Here is a 27,685-nt window from a genome sequence, read left to right as displayed (position 1 = left end):
ACAGGCTATACATGGGCCACATGGCAGTCAGCAACTCGATGTTTGTTTTGGTTTGATCACATTTCTTTGCACTGTTACATCTTAGAGCTACACGGCTGATCTAACATTCAAAACTTTGTTCTTGGCTAGTGAATAAAAAGAAACCTGAAAGACTCCTTTGAACACCCCAAGCAATAGAAGGATGGCCTTCTAATGTGGTTTTCCAGTGTAAGGATTAGGATTAACCAGTAGGTATTCATAGTTCTTTCTGCCTGCAGGAGTCTCCTCTCGTCCTGCTGTCTCCCTGGTCTGTGTCCATGAACCAACTCATGAAAAGACTGGACCAGCTCAATCTGGACATTGAGGAAGCCCTGAGCGCTAGCTCCTCCCCTTCGGACACACCCTGCACTACCAGAAGACAACCAATCAATGATAAAACTATTCACCAGGTTAGCAAGAGAGTCTAACTTTTTGTTTTCATGTAAGACCACTGCACAGAGATTTACTGTACATGATTTTGGAAAGCTTATTTTGGAAATGGGTTTGTGTCAAAGGGGTTCTGGGAAAAGCCAAGCTCTCCTCTTTTTGTAGAGGAGAAGAGCCAACATACACACCTCCAAAACTCAACTATGCATTTTGTGATGCCCAGTTTTTGATCCAAAACAAACAAACAAAAAAAGCACAAAAAGTAGTTGATAATATTGATATGCAGATGTGGATTTTTTTTTTTTTCATCCTGACGCCCAATTGACCTGTCAGTTGCCAGCCTCTTACGAGGCTTTCTGTGTCTATTGAGAGCACACACACACACTTAATCTACTGCTGGTTTGCTAGGCCTGTCGCAGCTTCACAACCATTCACCCCTACGGTCAATTTAGAGCCACCAGTTAGCCTAACCTGCATGTCTTTGGACTGTGGGGGAAACCAGAGCACCTGGAGGAAACCCACGCAGACACAGGGAGAACATGTAAACTCCAGAGAGAAAGGCCCCTGTTGGCTGCTGGGCTCAAGCCCAGAACCTACTTGCTGTGAGGCGATGATGCTAACCACTACACCACCATGCCGCCCAGAAGATGTGTAACATTATATAAACCTTGGGGGAATGGTACACAAGAAAAACATAGTAAGATTGCCACAAATGATAAATGTTCTCCTTTAAACCAGATGGAACGTAATTGTCCAGAAGGTGTTGATTAATACTCTATCACAGCAGCTCAGAAAATAGTGCTTCAGCAATCTACAGGGAGATATTAATGCTCTCATTGTGATGTTATCATTTTTATAGCAACAGCTCATTTCCAAAGACTTATATTCCAGACACTCTACATCACCCATTAATAAACATTAAAAGCGTTTGCATAGAGGTAAAAGTACTCATGTTGTAGTACTTGAGATCAGTCTTGGTTTCAAGATTGATCTCAAGACCACCTTTTGAAGGTCTGGGGAAGCCATGGTCTTATGGTTAGAGAAGCAGCCTTGGGACCAAAAGGTTGCTGGTTTGATTCCCTGGACCAACAGGAATGGCTAAAGTGCCCTTGAGCAAGGCACCTAACCCCCAACTGCTCCCCAGGCCGCTCTGGTATGTTGTATGCCACTCTGGAAAAAAGCGTCTACTAAATGCCAGTAATGTAATGTCTCATCTCGGAATTGGCCACTCAGTCTTGTCTCAGGCATAGAGGACTCTACGGATTTTATTTCAAGACTGGTCAAGACCATAACTGTGAGGATATCACTAAATTGATGTAAATCTTCCTGATTCAAATGCAACCAATAACATGACTCATTGCTAATATGACCCATCCCCATCCCCTTTCATACACAATGGTCTGGTCCTGGTCTTGACTCAGTCTCACCCTACTTTGCAGGGATGAGAGTGGGTGGTCATCAAAAAAGCAGAAAACAAGATGGCGCCCGAAGCCAATGGGGGGAGATACCCCCCCAGGAAAATTTTGAAAAATAAGGCTTTACAAACCACTTTTCCTGCAATCTGAGCTCATCTCATCTCATTATCTCTAGCCACTTTATCCTTCTACAGGGTCTCAGGCAAGCTGGAGCCTATCCCAGCTGACTACGGGCGAAAGGCGGGGTACACCCTGGACAAGTCGCCAGGTCATCACAGGGCTGACACATAGACACAGACAACCATTCACACTCACGGTCAATTTAGAGTCACCAGTTAACCTAACCTGCATGTCTTTGGACTGTGGAGGAAACCGGAGCACCCGGAGGAAACCCACGTGGACACGGGGAGAACATGCAAACTCCGCACAGAAAGGCCTTCGCCGGCCATGGGGCTCGAACCCGGACCTTCTTGCTGTGAGGCGACAGCGCTAACCACTACACCACCGTGCCGCCGCAATCTGAGCTGTAGTCGATAAAAAATGTCTGTTGTCTTTTTTATGTATTTACATGAAAATGTGTATCAAATCAATAGGAGTATTGTTTGAATTCAAAATAAAATCACATTCTACATTCAAGGGTATGGTTATAATTCATGATCAACAAAAATGACAAACTAAATTCACATTAAACTTAAGTTTTATTAATTATCAAAATGTTCACATATTAAATAAAATTTCTTAGGGTGGCTGACCTTTTCTCTCTATGTCCTCATTAGTTGCATATAATTTCTTCAAAAAGCCTTTTGAAATATTTAAGTTTTCAAAACTGTCAGCATTAATTCAGATTTACTGACTATCATATACATGTTCAATGTACTAAATCAAACAAATGCTAAGTTTATGGGATAATGTCTATGTACACTTTATACAATTATTTATAGTTCACAGTCACTTCTCATTTTCATTTGATCATTTCGACTTCTTCTTCTTCAGCTTTTTGGCCAAAGACAAAAGCTTGTCAGTACTCTCTTTTTTCCTTTTTCTTTCATTGGCAAGCTGCTCCTGTGTTTTTATATGGTCTAATCCAGCTCTCTTTCTATCGATTTCACGTGCCTTCGCTTCGTCTCGCTTGTCAATTGTATTTGGCATTTTCAGTAAAAAAGCCGATACGAATGAGAAACGTATTTTTGAAGAGCAGCGACAATGAACATGTGCAAGTTGCAAGTTTCGATAAAATAGAACGGATGTGGGTACTTTTGTAAGAACTGTTATGATTGGCTATCATGCTCTCGCCATCGATGTTTTGGCCAATTACATTGTCGATAACACGTCTTCTACCACGAGACTTAGCGAGACTAAAGATGGCGAAAATGTAAACATGTAACCTCGTCGTAGGAATGAATTACGCTTGAGTATCACGAAGGAACATACCCCAACCCCCCTCAATAAATGAAAAAAAAAAAAACTCAATGGATTTGGCATAATATAAAAAGGTTGATTTTTACTCAGAAAAAGCGGAAATCCGCCGAAAAGCGGAAAACTCTCATCCCTGACTTTGGTCTTGGTCTTGATCTCAGTCCCTCAAAGACTTGGTCTTGTCTTGGTCTCAGTACCCTCTGGCCTCAGCCATGACTTGTTCTCGGTTTAAGTGGTCTTGACTAGGTTGATTAGGTGGTCTAGGAGTCCCCACTCCAGTGTCAGGACTTGGCAACAGTCAGTTCTTGACTACAAGAAAGTCTTCAAGACAGAGAAGTTGGTGCTTTACGATTTCTTGGTCACTTGACAAACTGCCTTTGCTTTATTAACTTCTCGAGAGCGAAAAGAGGCTGGTGAGGGAATGCCAGTTTATAAGTATTGTGACATAACTGATAACAGGAACTAATTTGTTTTGTCGAAGCAACATTAATTGCAACTATAAAGGAATAAAAATTCCTGAATTAATAAGAAATTGTCATTTTTGGACAAACTGCTCTGGTTCAAGAGGAATGAAACACCAGGATGGGCTGAACATAATAGGAACATAATCTACTTTGTCATCATGACGCCGCTTCACATAGGGCCACGTCCCAGCACCCTGTCACTGATTATTTAAATACTATTGGCTGGCTTTTTTTCGTGGTATATCATATACAACCCCGATTCCAAAAAAGTTGGGACAAAGTACAATGCAATAATTTACAAATCTCAAAAACTGATATTGTATTCACAATAGAACATAGACAACATATCAAATGTCGAAAGTGAGACATTTTGAAATTTCATGCCAAATATTGGCTCATTTGAAATTCCATGACAGCAACACATCTCAAAAAAGTTGGGACAGGGGCAATAAGAGGCTGGAAAAGTTAAAGGTACAAAAAAGGAACAGCTGGAGGACCAAATTGCAACTCATTAGGTCAATTGGCAATAGGTCATTAACATGACTGGGTATAAGAAGAGCATCTTGGAGTGGCAACGGCTCTCAGAAGTAAAGATGGGAAGAGGATCACCAATCCCCCTAATTCTGCGCCGACAAATAGTGGAGCAATATCAGAAAGGAGTTCGACAGTGTAAAATTGCAAAGAGTTTGAACATATCATCATCTACAGTGCATAATATCATCAAAAGATTCAGAGAATCTGGAAGAATCTCTGTGCGTAAGGGTCAAGGCCGGAAAGCCATACTGGGTGCCCGTGATCTTCGGGCCCTTAGACGGCACTGCATCACATATGGGCATGGTTCTGTATTGGAAATCACAAAATGGGCTCAGGAATATTTCCAGAGAACATTATCTGTGAACACAATTCACCGTGCCATCCGCCGTTGCCAGCTAAAACTCTATAGTTCAAAGAAGAAGCCGTATCTAAACATGATCCAGAAGCACAGACGTCTTCTCTGGGCCAAGGCTCATTTAAAGCAATAGTTCGGGATTTTTGACATGAATCTGTATGGCATCCCCGTCAACAGTGTCGTGCAAATACACTGACTTACCCCCGACAGCATCCTGTGAGTCCAGTTCTTGTCTAGTTTTGGTCCAGATGAAAGTAGTCCGGCAAGTTTGTTGGGGTCACGAAAGTAAAACGTTTTTCTTCTCAAAACAGTATGTGTTCAAAAGAGTGATATATTTGCATCACAAAACCGTTGCCAAATAAAAAGTCAGACCTCGCAATTATTTGGCGCTATATTTTGTCTCCCTCAGTATCACTGCGCGCTGTCATGTTGACATCTGCGCAGGAATCAACACCTTTCCCATTGTTTGGCAGTGATTAGGAGTTCAGATCAGTGGCGCAAACAAGCTGCGGCTCCAGCTTCACCTTCTTCCACTTCTCTGTCCACCCTTTCTCTCTCTGCCCGTTCTAACTCCATCTGGCGAATTTCTTCATCTGTATATTCGGGTTCATAAAGATATCCCTTTGGCTGTGAGATGAAGTCAATGTTTTCAACATCGCTGTCATAGTCAGACATGTTGTCGCTAACTTTGCTAGCAGTAAACAATGAATGAAACAGCCGTGGCTGTCACCTGGCGGCAGCGCGCAGTGATAAGAAGGGAGAGAAAATAGTGCCAAGCGATTTCGAGGTCTGACTTTTTATTTGGCAACGGTTTTGTGATGAAAATATATCACTCTTTTGAACACATACTGTTTTGAGACGAAAAACGTTTTACTTTCGTGACCCCAACAAACTTGCCAGACTACTTTCGTCTGGACCAAAACTGGACAAGAACTGGACTCACAGGATGCTGTCAGGGGTAAGTCAGTGTGTTTGCATGACACTATTGATGGGGATGCCATACAGATTCATGTCAAAAATCCCGAATTATCCCTTTAAAATGGACTGTGGCAAAGTGGAAAACTGTTCTGTGGTCAGACAAATCAAAATTTGAAGTTCTTTATGGAAATCAGGGACGCCGTGTCATTCGGACTAAAGAGGAGAAGGACGACCCAAGTTGTTATCAGCGCTCAGTTCAGAAGCCTGCATCTCTGATGGTATGGGGTTGCATTAGTGCGTGTGGCATGGGCAGCTTACACATCTGGAAAGACACCATCAATGCTGAAAGGTATATCCAGGTTCTAGAGCAACATATGCTCCCATCCAGACGACGTCTCTTTCAGGGAAGACCTTGCATTTTCCAACATGACAATGCCAAACCACATACTGCATCAATTACAGCATCATGGCTGCATAGAAGAAGGGTCCGGGTACTGAACTGGCCAGATCTTTCACCCATAGAAAACATTTGGCGCATCATAAAACGGAAGATACGACAAAAAAGACCTAAGACAGTTGAGCAACTAGAATCCTACATTAGACAAGAATGGGTTAACATTCCTATCCCTAAACTTGAGCAACTTGTCTCCTCAGTCCCCAGACGTTTACAGACTGTTGTAAAGAGAAAAGGGGATGTCTCACAGTGGTAAACATGGCCTTGTCCCAACTTTTTTGAGATGTGTTGTTGTCATGAAATTTAAAATCACCTAATTTTTCTTTTTAAATGATACATTTTCTCAGTTTAAACATTTGATATGTCATCTATGTTCTATTCTGAATAAAATATGGAATTTTGAAACTTCCACATCATTGCATTCTGTTTTTATTTACAATTTGTACTTTGTCCCAACTTTTTTGGAATCGGGGTTATATATTCCATTCAGCTACTCGTCTTTGACTCATTCAGTATCATGTTAGCTGAATGGAAAATATCTGATATTCCATGAAAAAGAAAGCCAGCCAATATTATTATTATTATTATTATTATTATTATTATTATTATTATTATACAGTGGTGCTTGAAAGTTTGTGAACCCTTTAGAATTTTCTATATTTCTGCATAAATATGATCTAAAACATCATCAGATTTTCACACAAGTCCTAAAAGTAGATAAAGAGAACCCAGTTAAACAAATGACAGAAAAACATTATACTTGGTCATTTATTTATTGAGGAAAATGATCCAATATTACATATCTGTGAGGGGCAAAAGTATGTGAACCTTTGCTTTCAGTATCTGGTGTGACCCCCTTGTGCAGCAATAACTGCAACTAAACAGTTCCGGTAACTGCTGATCAGTCCTGCACACCGGCTTGGAAGAATTTTAGCCTGTTCCTCTGTACAGAACAGCTTCAACTCTGGGATGTTAGTGGGTTTCCTCACATGAACTGCTCACTTCAGGTCCTTCCACAACATTTTGATTGGATTAAGGTCAGGACTTTGACTTGGCCATTCCAAAACATTAACTTTATTCTTCTTTAACCATTCTTTGGTAGAATGACTTGTGTGCTTAGGGTCATTGTCTTGCTGCATGACCCACCTTCTCTTGAGATTCAGTTCATGGACAGATGTCCTGATATTTTCCCTTAGAATTCGCTGGTATAATTCAGAATTCATTGTTCCATCAATGATGGCAAGCCGTCCTGGCCCAGATGCAGCAAAACAGGCCCAAATCGTGATACTACCACCACCATGTTTCACAGATGGGATAAGGTTCTTATGCTGGAATGCAGTGTTTTCCTTTCTCCAAATATAACGCTTCTCATTTAAACCAAAAAGTTCTATTTTAGTCTCATCTGTCCACAAAACATTTTTCCAGTAGCCTTCTGGCTTGTCCACGTGATCTTTAGCAAACTGCAGATGAGCAGCAATGTTCTTTTTGGAGAGCAGTGGCTTTCTCCTTGCAACCCTGCCATGCACACCATTGTTGTTCAGTGTTCTCCTGATGGTGGACTCATGAACATTAATATTAGCTAATGTGAGAGAGGCCTTCAGTTGCTTAGATTTTACCCTGGGGTCCTTTGTGACCTCGCCGACTATTACACGCCTTGCTCTTGGAGTGATCTTTGTTGGTCGACCACTCCTGGGGAGGGTAACCATGGTCTTGAATTTCCTCCATTTGTACACAATCTGTCTGATTGTGGATTGGTGGAGTCCAAACTCTTTAGAGATGGTTTTGTAACCTTTTCCAGCCTGATGAGCATCAGCAATGCTTTTTCTGGGGTCCTCAGAAATCTCCTTTGTTTGTGCCATGATACATTTCCACAAACATGTGTTGTGAAGATCAGACTTTGATAGGTCCCTGTTCTTTAAATAAAACAGGGTGCCCACTCACACCTGATTGTCATCCCATTGATTGAAAACACCTGACTCTAATTTCACCTTCAAATTAACTGCTAATCCTAGAGGTTCATATACTTCTGCCACTCACAGATATTTAATATTGGATCATTTTCCTCAATAAATTAATGACCAAGTATAATATTTTTGTCTCATTTGTTTAACTGGGTTCTCTTTATCTACTTTTAGGACTTGTGTGAAAATCTGATGATGTTTTAGGTCATATTTATGTAGAAATATAGAAAATTCTCAAGGGTTCACAAACTTTCAAGCGCCACTGTATATACACATTCCTTTCAGGTGTTCAATGCATCTTTGTCTTTCAAAATTCTCTCAAAATCTTCCGTATTTAATGAAGCAAACCTGGCGGCCATGTTTGTTTTCAAATTGTCACAGTCGCTCCCTAGTGCAGAAGTTTTACATCTCTGACGTGTCTCTTTTCCAGTTTTTCGATGCCCGTTGGTATGTTTTTCTCTTAAAATGAAGTTTTGGTCGCCTTTCGGGTGTTCAACTTGTCTTTCTCTTTCCCAGTGAACAAAGAAATGGTTCTGCACATGCGCAGCAGAAAACTTTCTCACTGGATATTTGCATCAGCTCCGACGTGTGACGTCATGTTGTCTTAACAACCATGCAATATCGTAAACCATATTCAATGCTCATTCTCCATTGGGTAGAGTAACATCATACACATAGAATAAGCGATATGTGAACAATATTGCATGCTATCAAACCAAATGAATGAAACACGCTAGAAGGGAATAGAACACGTTTTTATTCCATATTCCCTCAAAGTAGTTTCATTTCATAAAGCACTTCTTCACATGCAAAGGTGTAAAATAAATTCTAACTAACAACAACGAATATGAGTGAATAGATGTTTAACTTTTGGTTCTTGAAACATACTGTACTGTGATACTCCAAGCCAAAATTCTGACATGTGAATGTTTTGAGATCTGAACTGCAGCGCAAATCAGATTTTTAAATCATATTAGTGGACAGATAGGGGAAGTCCAGAATTAAATGGCTCTAAGCAAGTTACTTGTTTTATTTTTTTGCTAATCAAATCAAGAGCTGCTCCAGTGAAGCAAAATACACCAGCGTGTGTCCAGAATCCATTTCCTTTTCCATTTTTCTCTCAAACTGCATGCTATATTGTATAACATCAGTCCCTGTGTTCTGGTTAAAAAGCCTACTCTATCGATTGGGTAATCGCTTTAATGTATGTTTCAGTCATAATCAATCCATATTTGGTCTGAGAGCATTTGTATGACTTGACATATAAACTCATGGATACATCATGGCCTCAAAAGCACAAAGAAATCAATGACACCTCACTGTTATTAAATCCTCCATCAACCGTAAAACTATGTGGAACACTGTCCCATGAAAGAACCGCTGTGAAGTATTGATGCAACCATCAGTATTCTCGCTCCCAAAGCCAGTTTCTTACAGGTCACGCTTGCTTGAACTCGAATTGATTAACCAGACTGGTATGAAGTAGAAATCTAGGTGGATTATGCAGCCTTTCCTTAAACAGGTGGCCTCATAAAAGCCATGTACATAAATCAACAACACAGTTACCGCCTGACATTTTATACACTTTCGTTTTCAGTAACAACCCATAGAAATATTTCAGATGCCTAGACGTGTTATTGATATTCATCTCATGAGATGGTATCTGGAAAGGACTTGACTTTTGACACCAAAATGTGTCGGATTCCTCAGTTGTGCCATTGCATGCAGACATGGTGTCCTTTTTTTTTTTTGCAATACCCTCAGTTGACATGCTACAGTCTGGTAAAGATTGCACAGGACCGCAGGGAATGAGACAGAGGTCCATTGTGTTGTCGAGGCTTCACCACTGGGAACTTTCAAATCTACTTCTAAAAAAAATCCCGCATTGAAGCTTGTGACATATCCAGCCCATGAACCAGACTTCAGAAGAAAACAAAAGTGGCTTTTGGTTCCTCATATGTGTCCGACAAAGCGCCTGTTCTTCAACCAGAGCTCTGTTGGTGTGTTTGTGTCATTCTGTCCACTTGAGATGCTTTGAGCGATACATGTCTCAGAGCCACTCGGACTAGTATTACTAGTTCCCAGCAATCTCAGGTCTATTCTGAGAAAGGTCATATTCACTAGCTTTTTATCTATTAGCTATTTTTTTCCTCTCCATCGAATCTTGAACTTCTTTGGCTCTGGCTCGGGCTTGGATTCTTTCCTTCGTCACTGACCTCTGTTCTGATTTCCTCTTTCCCATTCCAAGTCCTCTCCAGAGTCCATCCTGTCCAAAACATCTCTCTGTGTGGTGACTGTGGTTCTACTGTCATTGCAGAGTGTGACAGCGTGGGGAACAGAGGGAAACCAAACCCTGAACAATAACAGGATCGCTAGAGGACCAAGCTGGAAGGAATGCCATGGACAGGATATCTTCGTACTTAACTCTTCCTCTGTGAACAAGGCACGGCCCAGAAAGACAGAGGTAAGTGGATGAGCTCACTTTATTGACATTTCACTCTCTTTCTGACCTTTGTAACAATGCAGAGTCTGAGCAATGATCTGATCCTGTCTGGTAAAACAACAACAACAACAATAAAAATAATAATGTCAGGAAATCACATGGTGTTGAGGCATGAAAGTGTCATCATGTGGTGAATTAAATCATGGAAATATTTAGTTAGAAACTGAACCACTATGGAGCACTACAGAAGCAGTATACGGTACATGCTTGAATATTTTCACAATCAGACACGCAAAAAAATAAAAATAAAAAAATAAATCAAAACACAGTTAATGTTAAGAAATGCAGTACACTCAGAAAATAAAATACATTATTGTAGTTTTCGGGGTACAAAGGCTCATCACTGCTGCAGTACACTCTAAGGTACTTCTATTTGTACCCTTTATATACTGCTTGGGAACATCTATGTACATTTCTGGCCATAAAAAAGGTACATATAGTTACCTTGAGGTTCAATAATGACCCTTTGGGGGTACGTTAGCGTAGATTGAACTTGGGGGACAGAACTAGACTCCTACTGTACCCCTTTTTCTGACAGTATACTGTAGGAATCAAAATTATGTCATTACTACAAAATAAACATCAGTACGTTGAGTTTAATTTGTGAAAAACGTCCAGTATCTGCTTCGGAAAAAATATATAAAAATTAATCTACGACATTTTTGATTCTCAGATTCGGTGTTAGCGTACAGGAGTTATTCCCGGCTCAGTTAGTATCGGTTGTTATTTTAAACTAAAAGATATTCAGGATGGTCACACTGACCATGTGATGATGAGACTCTGAGATTTGAACACATGGTAACAGTTTCTATGGCGTCTGTATTTATAAATCATTATAACTGAATATAATAATAATAATAATAATAATAATAATAATAATAATAATAATAATAATACACCATCAAGCTTATAAACATTGCCTTACAAGCACTAAATTCCAGCAGTGTTCCAAAAACACACATACATTACTGGATTTTTTGAAACCTAGAAAAAAACATTAAAAAATTCTTAATACTTTAGTTATTAAAAAGCAATTATTCAAGATATTTCTATATTCATCTCATCTCATTATCTCTAGCCGCTTTATCCTTCTACAGGGTCGCAGGCAAGCTGGAGCCTATCCCAGCTGACTACGGGCGAAAGGCGGGGTACACCCTGGACAAGTCGCCAGGTCATCACAGGGCTGACACATAGACACAGACAACCATTCACACTCACATTCACACCTATGGTCAATTTAGAGTCACCAGTTAACCTAACCTGCATGTCTTTGGACTGTGGGGGAAACCGGAGCACCCGGAGGAAACCCACGCGGACACGGGGAGAACATGCAAACTCCACACAGAAAGGCCCTCGCCGGCCCCGGGGCTCGAACCCAGGACCTTCTTGCTGTGAGGCGACAGTGCTAACCACTACACCACCGTGCCACCTATTTCTATATTAATTTCCAAAAATAAACTTATAAATAGTGTCTTACAAACAGCAGCAATTGATAATCACAAATATTTATAGAATGCCTTTATTGTCACTGTAGAAATGTACCTATTTAGTTCATCATAGGAGAGCAAAGCCACTGCGTATGTGTGCGCCACCACTCTTGGGCACTTCAGTATAAGGCCATCCCATGTTAGCCTAACCTGCATGTCTTTGAACTGTGAGGGAAACTGGAGCACGCACACAGACACGGGGAGAACATGCAAACTCCACACAGAAAGGCCCCCGTCAGCCACTGGGCTCAAAACCAGAACCTTCCTGTTGTGAGGTGACAGTGTTAACCACTACACCACCGTGCCACCCCAGATATTCCATGAAATCGAGTCGTACATGAGTCGGTAGCCGATGAGGCGCGTGACACCGAGTTGGCTATAAGCCATGTAGGACGAGATTGAGTGGAATAACTGTTTTATTCTGTCCACATTCACTGGATTTTGAGAAACAGAGCATTTTTATTTTTATTTTTTGCAAATTCAATAAATAAAAACTTTATACAAAACGTCCAACAAAATCATTTCCACTTAGAATGTCAACAAACTGGCGAAATGACGAGCAGTTTGTGAAAAATGCTATAATAATAATAATAATTGTATTATTTATTTTGCCAAGGCCTTTGACAGGGTAGACCTTTGAGTTTGCCAAGGCCTTTGACAGGGTAGACCACCATCTACTTCTTTGGAAACTCCAACATTTTGGGATCTGTGGTAATCTTCTGAAATGGTTTAAGAACTATCTCTCAGATCATTACCAAAGGGTTACAGTTCTTGGTGTTACATCTCCACCACTTAAAGTTGTATCTGGAGTTCCTCAAGGCTCAATACTTGGGCGTCTTCTCTTCCTCGTTTATGTTAATGACCTTCCTCAAGTTGTCTCCTCAACATCTGTTGCATTGTTTGCCGACGACACTAAGTGCTATCGGGCCATTAAGACCTTAGAACATGAAGTGATTCTTCAGCGGGACCTCGATTGTATATCTGAGTGGTGCAAACAGTGGCGTATGGATTTAAATATCTCTAAGTGTTGCCTTCTTTCCATTACAAGGAACACTGAGTCTGTCAATTCATCTTATCTAAATGATGATCAGGTAAAATCTACAAATGCTGGGATCCTTGTGTCATCTGACCTCAAGTGGACAACCCATGTACGCATAGTAACGGCCAAAGCAAATAAAAGGCTCGGGTTTGTAAGAAGATCATCAATTGGTATCCACGACTCTTTTATTCGTCTTATTCTGTACACCATTCTGATCCGGAACATATTTGCTTATTGTTCTCAAGTCTGGGCCCCTCAAACTGTCTCGCTCATCACCTCCATGGAAAGAGTTCAACGATGGGCAACCAAATACATCCTATCCCTGCCTTTCAGAACGGAGGTCAGCTATAAAGATCGACTCCTTAAGCTTGGACTACTTCCAATAACTTATTGGCTCGAGTACTTGGATTTAGTTTATCTTTTCAAACGTCTAGTTGATAGCGACCCTAACATCTCCATTAACATCTCTAGAAGGACAACAAGGAATACTGCCAAAGGTCCTTTGTTAAAGGTTCCTACATCACGAACTGTAACGTTTCAAAGCAGTTACTACATCAGAGTTGCAAGAGTATGGAACATCTTACCTGCACATATTAGAACTATAACCAAACTAAGCCAGTTCAAGAAGGAACTATACGAGTACTATATGAATATTACTGAACAATTTTATAATGTAAATGTCCCTCAGTCCTATAAATCTATATGCATTAAGTGTCACACGTGTCGTCAAATTAGTGATTGCCTTTGTTGTTAATTATTACTATTACTATCGTCTTTGTTGTTAATTAATATTATTATTATCGTTTTTGTTGTAACCCTTTGGTGACTGACCCCTTGAAAATGGTTCCTCCAGGAACGATGACGTTTCAGTTGTCAAGACAACGGAAAAACTAAAATACAAAAACAGAAAGATACGTCACAATGCTCTTGTGCACAAAACAAAATGCTCTTGTATTTTAGTTTTTCCATTGTCTTGACAACTGAAACGTCATCGTTCCTGGGGGAACCATTTTCAAGGGGTCAGTCACCAAAGGGTTTTAATTACTACAATTATAATCGTCTTTATTGTTAATTATTATTTTTACTATAGTTTTTGTTGTTAATTATTAGTATTACTATTGCTTTGTTGTAATTTTTTTTTTTTACTTTTGTTGTAAATTTTCTATTATTATTATCATCATTGTTGTCAATTAATATTATCGTTTTTTTTGTTTGTTTGTTTGTTTTTTTAGATTGGGTCCCCGTAGTGGAGTTATGCTCTGTGGGGTCGCCCTGCCTTTGTGGCGAAGCTAATAAATAAATAAATAAATAAATAAATAATACTTGAAAAAATATACATTCTTATCATCAAATACTTTAATTCCATATTTTGTTGCTTTTTTGTATTTTTTGGGGTTTTGTTTTCAAGTACAGTTTTTATTTCATCCTCAGTTGGTTCAGTAACATGCTCCGCCATTTTGTTTTTCTCTACTCACGGTATATGAGCTGATATTCTAGTAGTAGAGTAGCCAATCAGAGCGTGCGATTGCTCATATCCAGTGAATGTGGATGGAATAATTTAATATATGAACTTGATCTCATCAGATTTTAAATGTTTATAATGTGTTTATAATCATTAATCAATGTTACAGTTGCTTAATAATTATTAATTAGTCATAAAGGTTGTTCATGGTATTATAACCAGCACTGACACTTGAGTTACAAGACGGTTATAAGATGTCGCGACATTATTTTGCACATTATTCGAGCTTCATGAGGCATGATTCGTGTTTATTAAAATGCGAACAAGGAATCATTACCAAGTCAGAGACTGTTATAAGCACGGGCGTAATGATGTAAGAAAAAGGGCTTCATATTAGCAGATAGTCTTCTATTCATTCACAATGGATGAATCCAGAGCGACGGTAAACACACTTCTTTGTGAGAGCAGTGTAAGGCCACCAGTGTTTAAATTTTACAGCAGTTCATATGTTTTTATCGCTCAATTTTGGATCCGTGACCTTTTGTCATTCATTTGCTGAAGTCAGATGATAAACGAAGGTCTGTTTTCAGAGCTGGAACACAAAGTCGATTATTTTTGCTCTGCGAAAGGAAATGCGCTTGTGAAATCTTGGAGAGAGAGAGAGAGAGAGAGAGAGAGAGAGAGCATATAAATAGATTAATGGCAACTACTGGTCCTTAGCAGCACCATTTTATATTAAATGTCATTTACAGGCGTACCGTGGCTTATAAATTTCGACTGGAGGATACGCAGTGACTGCATGTTATCTGCTTGAAGACGAAGGAAAGAATGAAGCACTGGTGAAACATTTAGTCCGTGCCATACAAAGCCAAGTCTGTATTTGCAGTCTGTGTTAAGCATGTGAATGGATCAAGACTCTATATTAAAGAGTATTGAAGGTTTTGCGACATTTGGTATTAGCAAGAGCATGTAGAAGATTGTATTTCATTCAATCTCAGTGGTTACGTACAGTATGTTTATACTAAAAATTTTTGTCATGTACTGTATACACTCACCGGGCACTTTAATAGGAACTTGTTCTTGATTCTAAGATTCCTGTTCTTGGCTGGCAGGAGTGGAACCCAATGCTGAGATGCTTTTCTGCTCACCACAGTTGTACAGAGTTGCTATGAGTTGCTATATCCTTCCTGGCAGCTTGAACCAATCTGTCCATTTTCCTCTGACCTCTCTTATCAACAAGACGTTTGTTTCCACCCACAGACCTGTCGCGGCTCACTGAGTGTTTCTTGTTTTTCGCACCATTCTGTGTAAAGAGACTGTGTGTCTAAAAACCCCAGGAGATCAGCAGTTTCTGAAATACTCAAACTAGTCCATTCCATCTGGCTCAAACCAACACCCATGCCACAGTGAAAGAAAGTCACACTTTGAGATCACAATTTTTCCCATTCTGATGTTTGAAGTGAAGTGAACATTAACTGAAACTCTTAATTTGTATCTGCATTGCGCTGCTGCCGAGGGATTGGCTGATTAAAGAACTGCATAAAACAGCAAGTGGTTGGATTGGTGTTCCTAATAAAGTGGCCAGTCAGTGCATGATTCTGGTGCTAATTTGTTAGTTGGTGCTGTCATCTCATCTCATTATCTGTAGCCGCTTTATCCTGTTCTACAGGGTCGCAGGCAAGCCGGAGCCTATCCCAGCTGACTACGGGCGAAAGGCGGGGTACACCCTGGACAAGTCGCCAGGTCATCACAGGGCTGACACATAGACACAGACAACCATTCACACTCACATTCACACCTACGGTCAAGTTAGAGTCACCAGTTAACCTAACCTGCATGTCTTTGGACTGTGGGGGAAACCGGAGCACCCGGAGGAAACCCACGCGGACACGAGGAGAACATGCAAACTCCGCACGGAAAGGCCCTCGCCGGCCACGGGGCTCGAACCCGGACCTTCTTGCTGTGAGGTGACAGCGCTAACTACTACACCACCGTGCCGCCCTGGTTGGTGCTGTATTTTCATTATTCCTTTGAGAAGGTAGCACTTGTACGCCATGCTGTTGTCACAGAGCGGCACTGTTTTTGCTAATGCAATTAAATGGCGTCAGTTTTCACTTGTATCTCCTAAAATGAAAGTTTCAGCGCTTTTTTTCTCACACACCATTTCCCAGCAACTTTCAATTTCATATTAATGAGAAGTCTAGTGGGGCGGCACGGTGGTGTAGTGGTTAGCGCTGTCGCCTCACAGCAAGAAGGTCCTGGGTTCGAGCCCCGGGGCCGGCAAGGGCCTTTCTGTGTGGAGTTTGCATGTTCTCCCCGTGTCCGCATGGGTTTCCTCCGGGTGCTCCGGTTTCCCCCACAGTCCAAAGACATGCAGGTTAGGTTAACTGGTGACTCTAAATTGAGCGTAGGTGTGAATGTGAGTGTGAATGGTTGTCTGTGTCTATGTGTCAGCCCTGTGATGACCTGGCGACTTGTCCAGGGTGTACCCCGCCTTTCGCCCGTAGTCAGCTGGGATAGGCTCCAGCTTGCCTGCGACCCTGTAGAAGGATAAAGCGGCTAGAGATAATGAGATGAGATGAGAAGTCTAGCGTAGAAGTCGTCAAGACATTGGCGCAAACACTGGACTCAAAGCTCTAGAATGCAATGAAGGTAAATGACATACGAAGTTGTACGATCTACGAGATGATGAGCGTGATGACATTGACGGCAGAGTTGAAGCTTTGGAAGCTGATCTGTTTGGGTTGTTTGAGTGTGTAGATGAGGTGGTGAGAGAGCTGGATGGATTGGAGGACTAAAGCGCCGCTGCATCACTGTTTTCAGGTAGCTAGAGATGAAGCAAGGGCTAAATGCCACAGATACCACTAAAGATGAGGGAGTCTAAAGATGCTCTTGGTAATACAGGATACTGTTCGCCAAAGTGAAAATAGACTAACGTTGATGAAATTGGTACAAAATACAAAATAAATCTTGCCCTGTGTCTGAAATCACTCACTACTCACTATATAGTGGACTATATAGCGAGTTCGCCATTTTGTCATGCTGTTTGAATGTATAGTGAGAATTATTGCACCCTATGTAGTGCACTCATAGTATCCCACAATGCATCATGAAAAGTAGTGTACAACCTATGGCCACTAACCAAGCAATATATACCATCATGCATTGCGGCCACGCTAAAATCAAAGCTGTATAAGCTGTTTTCATAAGGACCGTTAAATATTTTAGGTTGAGTATCGCAGTAGTTTGTTTTTTCTTACAATGACGGGCACGAGACAAATTTATAAGTTGTGGCGCAAAAATGGCAATAATATTGTAGTGTGTTGGGGATGAATGGACAGAGGAAGAAACATGAACATTATAAATAGACGTTCAAGTACAATTTAAGAGAATAGAAAATAAGCTAAAATAGAATAAGACAGGGGCGGCACGGTGGTGTAGTGGTTAGCGCTGTCGCCTCACAGCAAGAAGGTCCGGGTTCGAGCCCCGTGGCCGGCGAGGGCCTTTCTGTGCAGAGTTTGCATGTTCTCCCCGTGTCCGCATGGGTTTCCTCCGGGTGCTCCGGTTTCCCCCACAGTCCAAAGACATGCAGGTTAGGTTAACTGGTGACTCTAAATTGAGCGTAGGTGTGAATGTGAGTGTGAATGGTTGTCTGTGTCTATGTGTCAGCCCTGTGATGACCTGGCGACTTGTCCAGGGTGTACCCCGCCTTTCGCCCGTAGTCAGCTGGGATAGGCTCCAGCTTGCCTGCGACCCTGTAGAACAGGATAAAGCAGCTAGAGATAATGAGATGAGATGAACATGGTATTCAGTTACATTTTTGGTTTTAGTAACCTTATATCGTGACTCGTATTGGCACCTAATTGCAATTAAATATTATACTTATCGGCCTATTCGGTTTTTAGCCATGTTGAATTTAGTTCGTTTGGTCCACGGCAGGCGTCGCTTATCCGCGTGATCTTCACGAGACTTGTGCGAGACTTCGAAACATGAAGTGTCAGCGCTGCCATTTTGAAAACTGTTTTCCAAATGAAATATTGCACAAAAACGAATTTAAATGACAATTACTGCCTACTTTTTTCAAACTTTCCTGATTGCTATCAAAACAAACAAAACCTCCGGCTTGATTACGTCAGCGTTCGAAAGAGGGCGCGCGCGTCTTTTGACAACGTTGGCAGATGTTGGTCACTTTGATTTCCGCTGTACGTTTTACTTCCGTCCTACGATGTCTCGCACAGGTCTCAATGAATCTTGTTTACGGCCATTGCTTTGACATATGGACTGATATATTACAGAGCATATTTCAAACACTCATAACTTGTGACAGCAGTGACAAAATAGCGATCAAAAATGCATTCCTATATTTAATAAAATGAGATTGATAGAATTTTGATACTAAAAAAATTTGCCTTTAGTTCTCCTTTAAGATAACTCTAATTTGGACACCAATTACAGTTGTCTGTAATGCAGAATAATACATTGTTTATTAACAATTTTCCCCAAAAGAACAGTCTATATAACCAGAATTAACTGTCATTAGATCAAGTTAACCATTAAACTAGCAAACTTTCTTTAATAAGCTTCAAGATTAATAACTGACTAATGAGCTATGACTATTTATGAAAGGAGGGTGGTACGGTGGTGTAGTGGTTAGCGCTGTTGCCTCACAGCAAGAAGGTCCGGGTTCGAGCCCTGTGGCCGGCGAGGGCCTTTCTGTGCGGAGTTTGCATGTTCTCCCCGTGTCCGCGTGGGTTTCCTTCGGGTGCTCCGGTTTCCCCCACAGTCCAAAGACATGCAGGTTAGGTTAACTGGTGACTCTAAATTGACCGTAGGTGTGAATGTAAGTGTGAATGGTTGTCTGTGTCTATGTGTCAGCCCTGTGATGACCTGGCGACTTGTCCAGGGTGTACCCCGCCTTTCGCCCGTAGTCAGCTGGGATAGGCTCCAGCTTGCCTGCGACCCTGTAGGACAGGATAAGTGGCTACAGATAATGGATGGATGGATAATAAACATGAATTACAGTGAATGGAGTCAGTCTATCTGTCTGTTTATACTCTGTGGGAATCTTACACACCACAGAGTCATGCACATTTTGTTTCCGGCCACCAAAGCAATCCAGTTGTTGTGTTGATGTTACATTGTGTTTCCCCTGATGTTGTTTCCCAGTGGTCCTCCAGGCAAGGAGCAGGGTAAAGGTTAGGCCATTAGCAAAGCTACAGAGTTTACAGCTGCTTCACTTCCAACTCCTTTTGTCACTTCATTTGAGTGTAAAGGCTTCAAAAGCTCTCTCCCCCATGTTGTTTCCCAAACACTATCAGATGAGCAACACTGAGTCTCAATGAGCACGATATCTGTGGGAATCCGGTTCTTTTCCGTTCGGCTGGAGAGTGAGGCCAGATGTGTTTGTTTAAACTTGGAATAGCTGAGCAGCGTGGCACTGCTAGGTAGGATTTTTTTATTTGGTGCATGGGAACACGGCTAAAGATTTCTGGAAAGGACTGTGGAGGCCCAACGGTGTGAGAATGTGTGTGGGTGTGTGTGTGTGCAAGCATTTGTGTTTGTGTGTGGCAGTTGAAGAAGGTAATTGGCTTGGAGGGAGTAATAGAATGATTTGGCTTTGGGCCCTCTAACAAAATGAAGTCTGATTCTCAGAGAAGCTTAGCAGGTCACAGAGCTCCAGAGTCGTTCCAAGGTTGTGGAGTGAATGAATAGGGTCCACCACTCACAAATGAGAAATCTGAAACTCTTAAGCCAGAGCAGTGATTTTTACCAATTGTAGGTTCAACTGGATTTACTTTCCACAGCCAGGTCTCACACAGACCCGAGCGCCTGTCATCCAACGCTGTCGAACGTCACTAACTGACTGTCACTTGCAGTATTTGCAATATTAGTTGCCTCTTTTCAGTGCCTATCACGTGTCAGTGTTGGAGGCTAGCAGGAGAACAAGTTCTCCGAATGTATGAAAGCAAAGAAAAACATTTTTGCATCAATTTTCTACTTATTGTCTCCTCGTTCACACCTACGTCTGTTCATCTGCTATAGCTAGCTATATATCTCATCTCATTATCTCTAGCTGCTTTATCCTGTTCTACAGGGTCGCAGGCAAGCTGGAGCCTATCCCAGCTGACTACGGGCGAGAGGTGGGGTACACCCTGGACAAGTCACCAGGTCATCACAGGGCTGACACAAACACAGACAACCATTCACATTCACACCTACAGTCAATTTAGAGTCACCAGTTAACCTAACCTGCATGTCTTTGGACTGTGGGGAAAACCGGAGCACCCGGAGGAAACCCATGCGGACATGGGGAGAACATGCAAACTCCGCACAGAAAGGCCCTCGCCGGCCACGGGGCTCGAACCTGGACCTTCTTGCTGTGAGGTGACAGCGCTAACCACTACACCTCCGTGCCGCCCCACTAGCTATATATTAGCAATAAAATAGTAGAGCAGTTGGTTTAAGCAGATTCACATCAGCATAAAAACAGTAGCTTGGCTAGTTTGTTTGGTGATATCCCTGACTAGATACTGTTACACCAAACACTTTCGCAAAATAATAAAATGGTACACTGTAGTACTGTAGCTCATTATATTTGCTTGTGATATACACCTGGTGGGGTGCATTCTCCGGGAAGGTAACCGTAGTCTTCAGTCAGGAGAACACTCTCCAGTTGGTGGGCCAGCAGTGGTGGCCAGGTCACTGCCCATCTGCTCCTGGCTTCCAGCTTTCCTACTCCTGCCTACTCCATAACCAGAAGGAGGCACGTTCTACCTCCTCCCCATCCTACAGCAAAATATGAGCGTGTTTTTGAGACTATTAAAACACCTATCATAGTGAGTAGTGTTGTAGTACTTGAGACCGGTCTCAAGACCACTTTTTGAAGGTCTCTGTCTTGTTTCAGAATCAACCACATTTTTACTCAGCCTTGTCTCAGTCTCAGACAGAGAGGACTCGGGGTTTTCTGTCAAGATCAGTCAAGGTCACAACTGTGGGGATTTCACTAAATTGCCAATACATTGTCTGATTTATTTGTTAACATCGTTACTGTGACTGGATGTAAAATTTCCTGCTTCAAATGCGACCAATAACGTGACTCATTGCTCATCTCATCTCATCTCATTATCTCTAGCCGCTTTATCCTGTTCTACAGGGTCGCAGGCAAGCTGGAGCCTATCCCAGCTGACTACGGGCGAAAGGCGGGGTACACCCTGGACAAGTCGCCAGGTCATCACAGGGCTGACACATAGACACAGACAACCATTCACACTCACATTCACACCTACGGTCAATTTAGAGTCACCAGTTAACCTAACCTTCATGTCTTTGGACTGTGGGGGAAACCGGAGCACCCGGAGGAAACCCACGCGGACACGGGGAGAACATGCAAACTCCGCACAGAAAGGCCCTCGCCGGCCACGGGGCTCAAACCCGGACCTTCTTGCTGTGAGGCGACAGCGCTAACCACTACACCACCGTGCCGCCTGACTCATTGCTGATGTGAAATTTTTCTTCCTGTAAACAGCCATCACCCCTCCCCCACCCCTTCACACACACTGGTCTGGTCCTGGTCTTGACTCGGTCTCGCCCTGCCTCGGTCTTGGTCTTGACTTCATCTCAACCCCTCAGAGTCTTGGGCTTGTCTTGGTCTCAAAACACTTTGGTCTCGGTTTAAGTGGACTTGATTTCAACACTCGTAGTGAGGGCTCTGTGTGTGGCTCTCTCTTTGAATTTTTGTAAAGAAAATCCTTGTGGAAAAGACAAAATAATGTCCAGTATTATATATTTCAGTCTCTCTAAAATGTCGATGTTTTGTGTCACATCAACTCATCTAGAAAACAATAAAGACATTCAGAGACCAACTTCCCCATTTGCTGTTAAATTGGATAAATTACAACTGAATAACAATTATAGGTCATTGATATTAACCTTAATTTATATTTGTGTATCAGCCAATATCATGAATATATTAATACATTTATTATCCAATACAAAAAAATAAATATGATGCAAATATTTGGGTAAAAGTGGCTAGAAAGTGTTTATTCACTGCCTAGAGAATGGTGTTCATCCCTCCAGTATACTTCATTTGTAGAATCAGCATCAAGGGGAACTGAAGCCGTTTTTGTGGCTTGTGGTGGTCCAGTACCTTACTAACACACTTTGTTGTTTCTCCTTTAATTTCGTAGCTGTCTGTATGTTTGCTTTGCCAATTTTGAAGGTTAAACCCAGTCAAATTTGGATATACAATACATACTTAAGAGTCCTGCTCTAGACACCAATAACCTATTCTAATTGCTTTAGAAGTACTATAGTTTAGACACAGTTTGAAATTATTTGCATTCAAGGGATTGTTTGAAACCATGATTGGATTAGAAACAGTCAATTTAATTTCGCAGCTCTGATCACTAAATTTGCTGATTTGACATCATGATTCATCCAAGGCAACATTGTTTGTCAGTAACCAAGATGGTCAGGGTTCAGGTGGCTCCAGAGTCTATATCAGGAACATTGAGTGGATGTGATTCAAGTCCATCACAGGGAACCATTCACATACTCATTCATACTTGTACTGTAGGAACCAGTCTACCACAAGTTTAAGGAAGGGAAGTGGGAGGAAACCAGGGAACCTTGAGGAAACCCATTTGGTTATGGGGAAAACAGGTACGGACAATGAGCCAAGATCAGGATCAAACCAGGGATCCTGGAGTTGCTCATTTTAAATAAGAATGGATTTTAAATATTTATAATAGTGATGTCATATCCTCATGCAGATTTTCAGTTGTATTTGTTTGGACCATAGTTTGTCATGTCATTTTTTTTTTCCAGCCAGATTATCTCAGAACTTTGTCAGCCTCTCTCATCAGGTCAGGGATGTCCTTGTCAGTCTTGCACACTTAGACCAAGAGGTTATGTCTCACCAAGCTGTCACCAGCTTGAGGAGGTTTTACCATGTTTAGGATTGCTGTCTACGGCTGTGGCACCAAAGTAGACCACACTCCGTCTGTCTCCAGCACTTCCTCCCTGGTGTCTCCATGCACTTGGGACATTTTAGTCATTCAGGCCATTTAAAATGTCTGGTAAGTCACAGTAACTGGACTATTCCACCGTGCCAAATTTTCAAGATCTACCTAATTGCCTTGATTTATTTCTACTAGACATTTTAATTGCCCTGGACGTCTGGAAAACCTGATAAACATCCAGTTTGTGTGTCTGAAACAATTCTTGGTTTATTTTCCTTGTTTTCTTATCCAAATTCATCAGCCAGTTTGGTTTTCGCATTTATCATTGGGAAATCTGATCGCCAGGCATTTGATTCTTCACCATTTGTCTACATTATGTTGAAATCCAACAGTTAGAGGCCAGCAGCTGGTCCATATCAGACTGTACAGAGTGTGTATGTTAGTTCTCAGTCCATGTGCAGGTGTGTAGGGTGGGATAAGTGCAGAGAGGAAAGTAGCTCAGCTGGATGGAGATAGATTACAGAGCTGAGAGCAGCTCAGGAGGCCAGGATTTGTTCTGCTCCAGCAGAGGTTAAACTTCAGTGCAGGCCATGGGGCCAACAACGCTCCTGCAAAGTGACAAAACACTGCTGGGTGGAGAGGTCAACCTGCTGGACTTTCTCCTATTTTCTCTCTTTACTGTATTTCATTCTCAATATTTTTCCACTGCCTTTTGAGTTTTCTTTGTAGCTTTGATCGGGAGCTTATTCCAGAGTTTCGTAGTCAACGGTGATGTTAAGACTTATGGATTTGCCTCTCAAGTCTCATGCACAGTAACTGAAAACTCATTCACTTTTCAACCTGATCTCTGTTTACTGCATACACAAGCAGCTCGCTTCTCTTGATCTTCTACCTCCATTGGTGCAATCTCAGATCTTTATTACTTCTGCATTAATAAGAATAATAAGACTCATGTAGCAGCACTAGCTAAGACAGGTAAAGGCCAGGTCCCACACTACCAATAACTATAACTACAACCATAACGATAACTATAAGTCTGATAGTTGTGGTGTGACTGCTCCAGACTGGAACTAAATTCAGGTATAGGTATAGTCATAAACCAGACCGTTAACGATACCTATAGCCCAGGCCTGGATTTATTCGTATCAGTGAGATTGTTTCTGGAGCTATTTTTCCAGGCCTGGACCTGATCTGAGAAAACATCTGACCAATGAGGTAATTGTTTACTTGTGATGTCTGAGCACGTGCTGTTTTCCCCGGGCATCTTTGTACATCCTTGTTGCATCATGAAGTCATGGAATACGGATTCATGGAAAATAAAAAATATTATACAAAGCACGGATCTTTTATTCACGGATATGTGATTTTCCATGAAAAATCAATCACAAATTAATAAAGTGAACATATAAATGCAGCTAAGATATTTTAATTCTGAACTTCAGCAGTCCAAACATTTAATTGTTAAACTAATTAATTTTTTTATCCATGATGCATCATCTGTATGAAATCGGTAACCAATCTGTAATATGCTGAAACATCTGTGACCAATCCATAAATTATTAACATCCATGATGCATATGTATTAAAATCCGTAACCACTCTGTATTTTCTATCCTTTTTTATTATATTTCCATAGCCTGTGACCTATCCATATTATATCAATCACCGGAGTGTGTGCATGGGTTGTTTTGAAGTCCAAGCTGTACAGTATGACCTGGAATAATGTGCTACTACAACCCCGATTCCAAAAAAGTTGGGACAAAGTACAAATTGTAAATAAAAACGGAATGCAATGATGTGGAAGTTTCAAAATTCCATATTTTATTCAGAATAGAACATAGATGACATATCAAATGTTTAAACTGAGAAAATGTATCATTTAAAGAGAAAAATTAGGTGATTTTAAATTTCATGACAACAACACATCTCAAAAAAGTTGGGACAAGGCCATGTTTACCACTGTGAGACATCCCCTTTTCTCTTTACAACAGTCTGTAAACGTCTGGGGACTGAGGAGACAAGTTGCTCAAGTTTAGGGATAGGAATGTTAACCCATTCTTGTCTAATGTAGGATTCTAGTTGCTCAACTGTCTTAGGTCTTTTTTGTTGTATCTTCCGTTTTATGATGCGCCAAATGTTTACTATGGGTGAAAGATCTGGACTGCAGGCTGGCCAGTTCAGTACCCGGACCCTTCTTCTACGCAGCCATGATGCTGTAATTGATGCAGTATGTGGTTTGGCATTGTCATGTTGGAAAATGCAAGGTCTTCCCTGAAAGAGACGTCGTCTGGATGGGAGCATATGTTGCTCTAGAACCTGGATATACCTTTCAGCATTGATGGTGTCTTTCCAGATGTGCAAGCTGCCCATGCCACACGCACAAATGCAACCCCATACAATCAGAGACAGAGGTGATTCTAGAGTCTGTTGTGGCCTCAAGCAAAAATTTCCAGGGGGCCCATCTGACCAGTGTTCATCACCAATATGTTATAAATAATCTGACACCAACGAAAAATGTATGAAGCCAAAGTTTTTTAAATTCCAAATGTGAAAATACAATGGTAAAGAACAATAAAAACAATAAAAAACAAAATAAATAAGCCCTTGGGCCCTGACTCTTGGGGGGCCCCAAGCAGTTGCCTGCCTTGCCTGTTCACAAGCTGCGCGTCTGATCAGAGATGCAGGCTTCTGAACTGAGCGCTGATAACAACTTGGGTCATCCTTCTCCTCTTTAGTCCGAATGACACGGCGTCCCTGATTTCCATAAAGAACTTCACATTTTGATTCGTCTGACCACAGAACAGTTTTCCACTTTGCCACAGTCCATTTTAAATGAGCCTTGGCCCAGAGAAGACGTCTGCGCTTCTGGATCATGTTTAGATACGGCTTCTTCTTTGAACTATAGAGTTTTAGCTGGCAACAGTGGATGGCACGGTGAATTGTGTTCACAGTTCTCTGGAAATATTCCTGAGCCCATTTTGTGATTTCCAATACAGAAGCATGCCTGTATGTGATGCAGTGCCGTCTAAGGGCCCGAAGATCACGGGCACCCAGTATGGTTTTCCAGCCTTGACCCTTACGCACAGAGATTCTTCCAGATTCTCTGAATCTTTTGATGATATTATGCACTGTAGATGATGATATGTTCAAACTCTTTGCAATTTTACACTGTCGAACTCCTTTCTGATATTGCTCCACTATTTGTCAGCGCAGAATTAGGGGGATTGGTGATCCTCTTCCCATCTTTACTTCTGAGAGCCGCTGCCCCTCCAAGATGCTCTTTTTATACCCAGTCATGTTAATGACCTATTGCCAATTGACCTACTGAGTTGCAATTTGGTCCTCCAGCTGTTCCTTTTTTGTACCTTTAACTTTTCCGGCCTCTTATTGCCCCTGTCCCAACTTTTTTGAGATGTGTTGCTGTCATGAAATTTCAAAATGTCTCATTTTCGACATTTGATATGTTGTCTATGTTCTATTGTGAATACAATATCAGTTTTTGAGATTTGTAAATTATTGCATTCCGTTTTTATTTACAATTTGTACTTTGTCCCAACTTTTTTGGAATTGGGGTTGTACTTGGAAAGAACTTCCATGACTATTCCTAAGTTGCATGCATTTACTCCCCTGAGTGGCAGCACCAAGTGATATTATAGTCGGGATTATAGTTGTGGTGTTTCTGCTCCAGACTGGAACTAAATTCAGGTCTAGGTATAGTCATAGTTGTAGTTATAGGTGTTGTGGGACCGATAGTCCCTAAGAGTGTTGTACCAGTTATCGCATACAGCGCATTGTCATTTTCCTTGAATTTTTTTTTTTTAACTTGAAATGCTTACTTCTAATACAAGGTAACGGCAGGTACAATTCAGTCAATAAATATTTAAAATATTTAATGTGACAACATTTTTCATCAGAAAAATGGTAGCCTCACCTCTGAATGAATGAATTATAATTTACAGATAGATTTGACTAAACAATTCATAAATGTGTTGGGGAAAAATATAGGAATATAGAAAGTATATCATTTTAAACTAAGCTTTAGTATGCCCGTTCTGTATTTTTGCACAAGATACATGAGTCATTCTATAATTAGGGGTACATTTCATGTAAAGCAAAATCTCAAAATATCAGTATTCTTTTTCAATAAATAACCTATATATTTCCATGGTATATACCCTCAAGTTCCTAAACAAATTAATTGCCAAGGTTAATCTTAAATTACTTTTAAAATATTTTAATAAAAATGAACATTTGATTGTTTATTTTGTCAACCGTGTTACGGACAAATGTTATGTCATCTTAAACATAT

At 41.1% G+C, this 27,685-nt stretch overlaps 1 protein-coding gene across 2 annotated transcripts in view; it reads left to right on the top strand.

Annotated features, from left to right (window-relative positions):
• The window catches only part of stard13b (StAR related lipid transfer domain containing 13b), a 269,782-nt gene that overhangs the window by 41,037 nt on the left and 201,060 nt on the right, over positions 1 to 27,685 (top strand). The window contains exons 3-4 of one of the 2 annotated variants that reach the window (XM_060897732.1): positions 258 to 428; positions 10,240 to 10,386. In XM_060897732.1, the coding sequence (XP_060753715.1) occupies positions 258 to 428; positions 10,240 to 10,386 (318 nt within the window). The remainder of the gene's footprint in view (positions 1 to 257; positions 429 to 10,239; positions 10,387 to 27,685) is intronic. The other variant, XM_060897733.1, reaches the window with a different exon arrangement.

Source organism: Neoarius graeffei, chromosome 17 (assembly GCF_027579695.1).
Source record: "Neoarius graeffei isolate fNeoGra1 chromosome 17, fNeoGra1.pri, whole genome shotgun sequence".
NCBI classification, from domain to species: Eukaryota; Metazoa; Chordata; class Actinopteri; order Siluriformes; family Ariidae; genus Neoarius; species Neoarius graeffei.
Note: the sequence above shows the minus strand (reverse complement) of the source record. Positions and strands in the feature narration are given on the sequence as shown.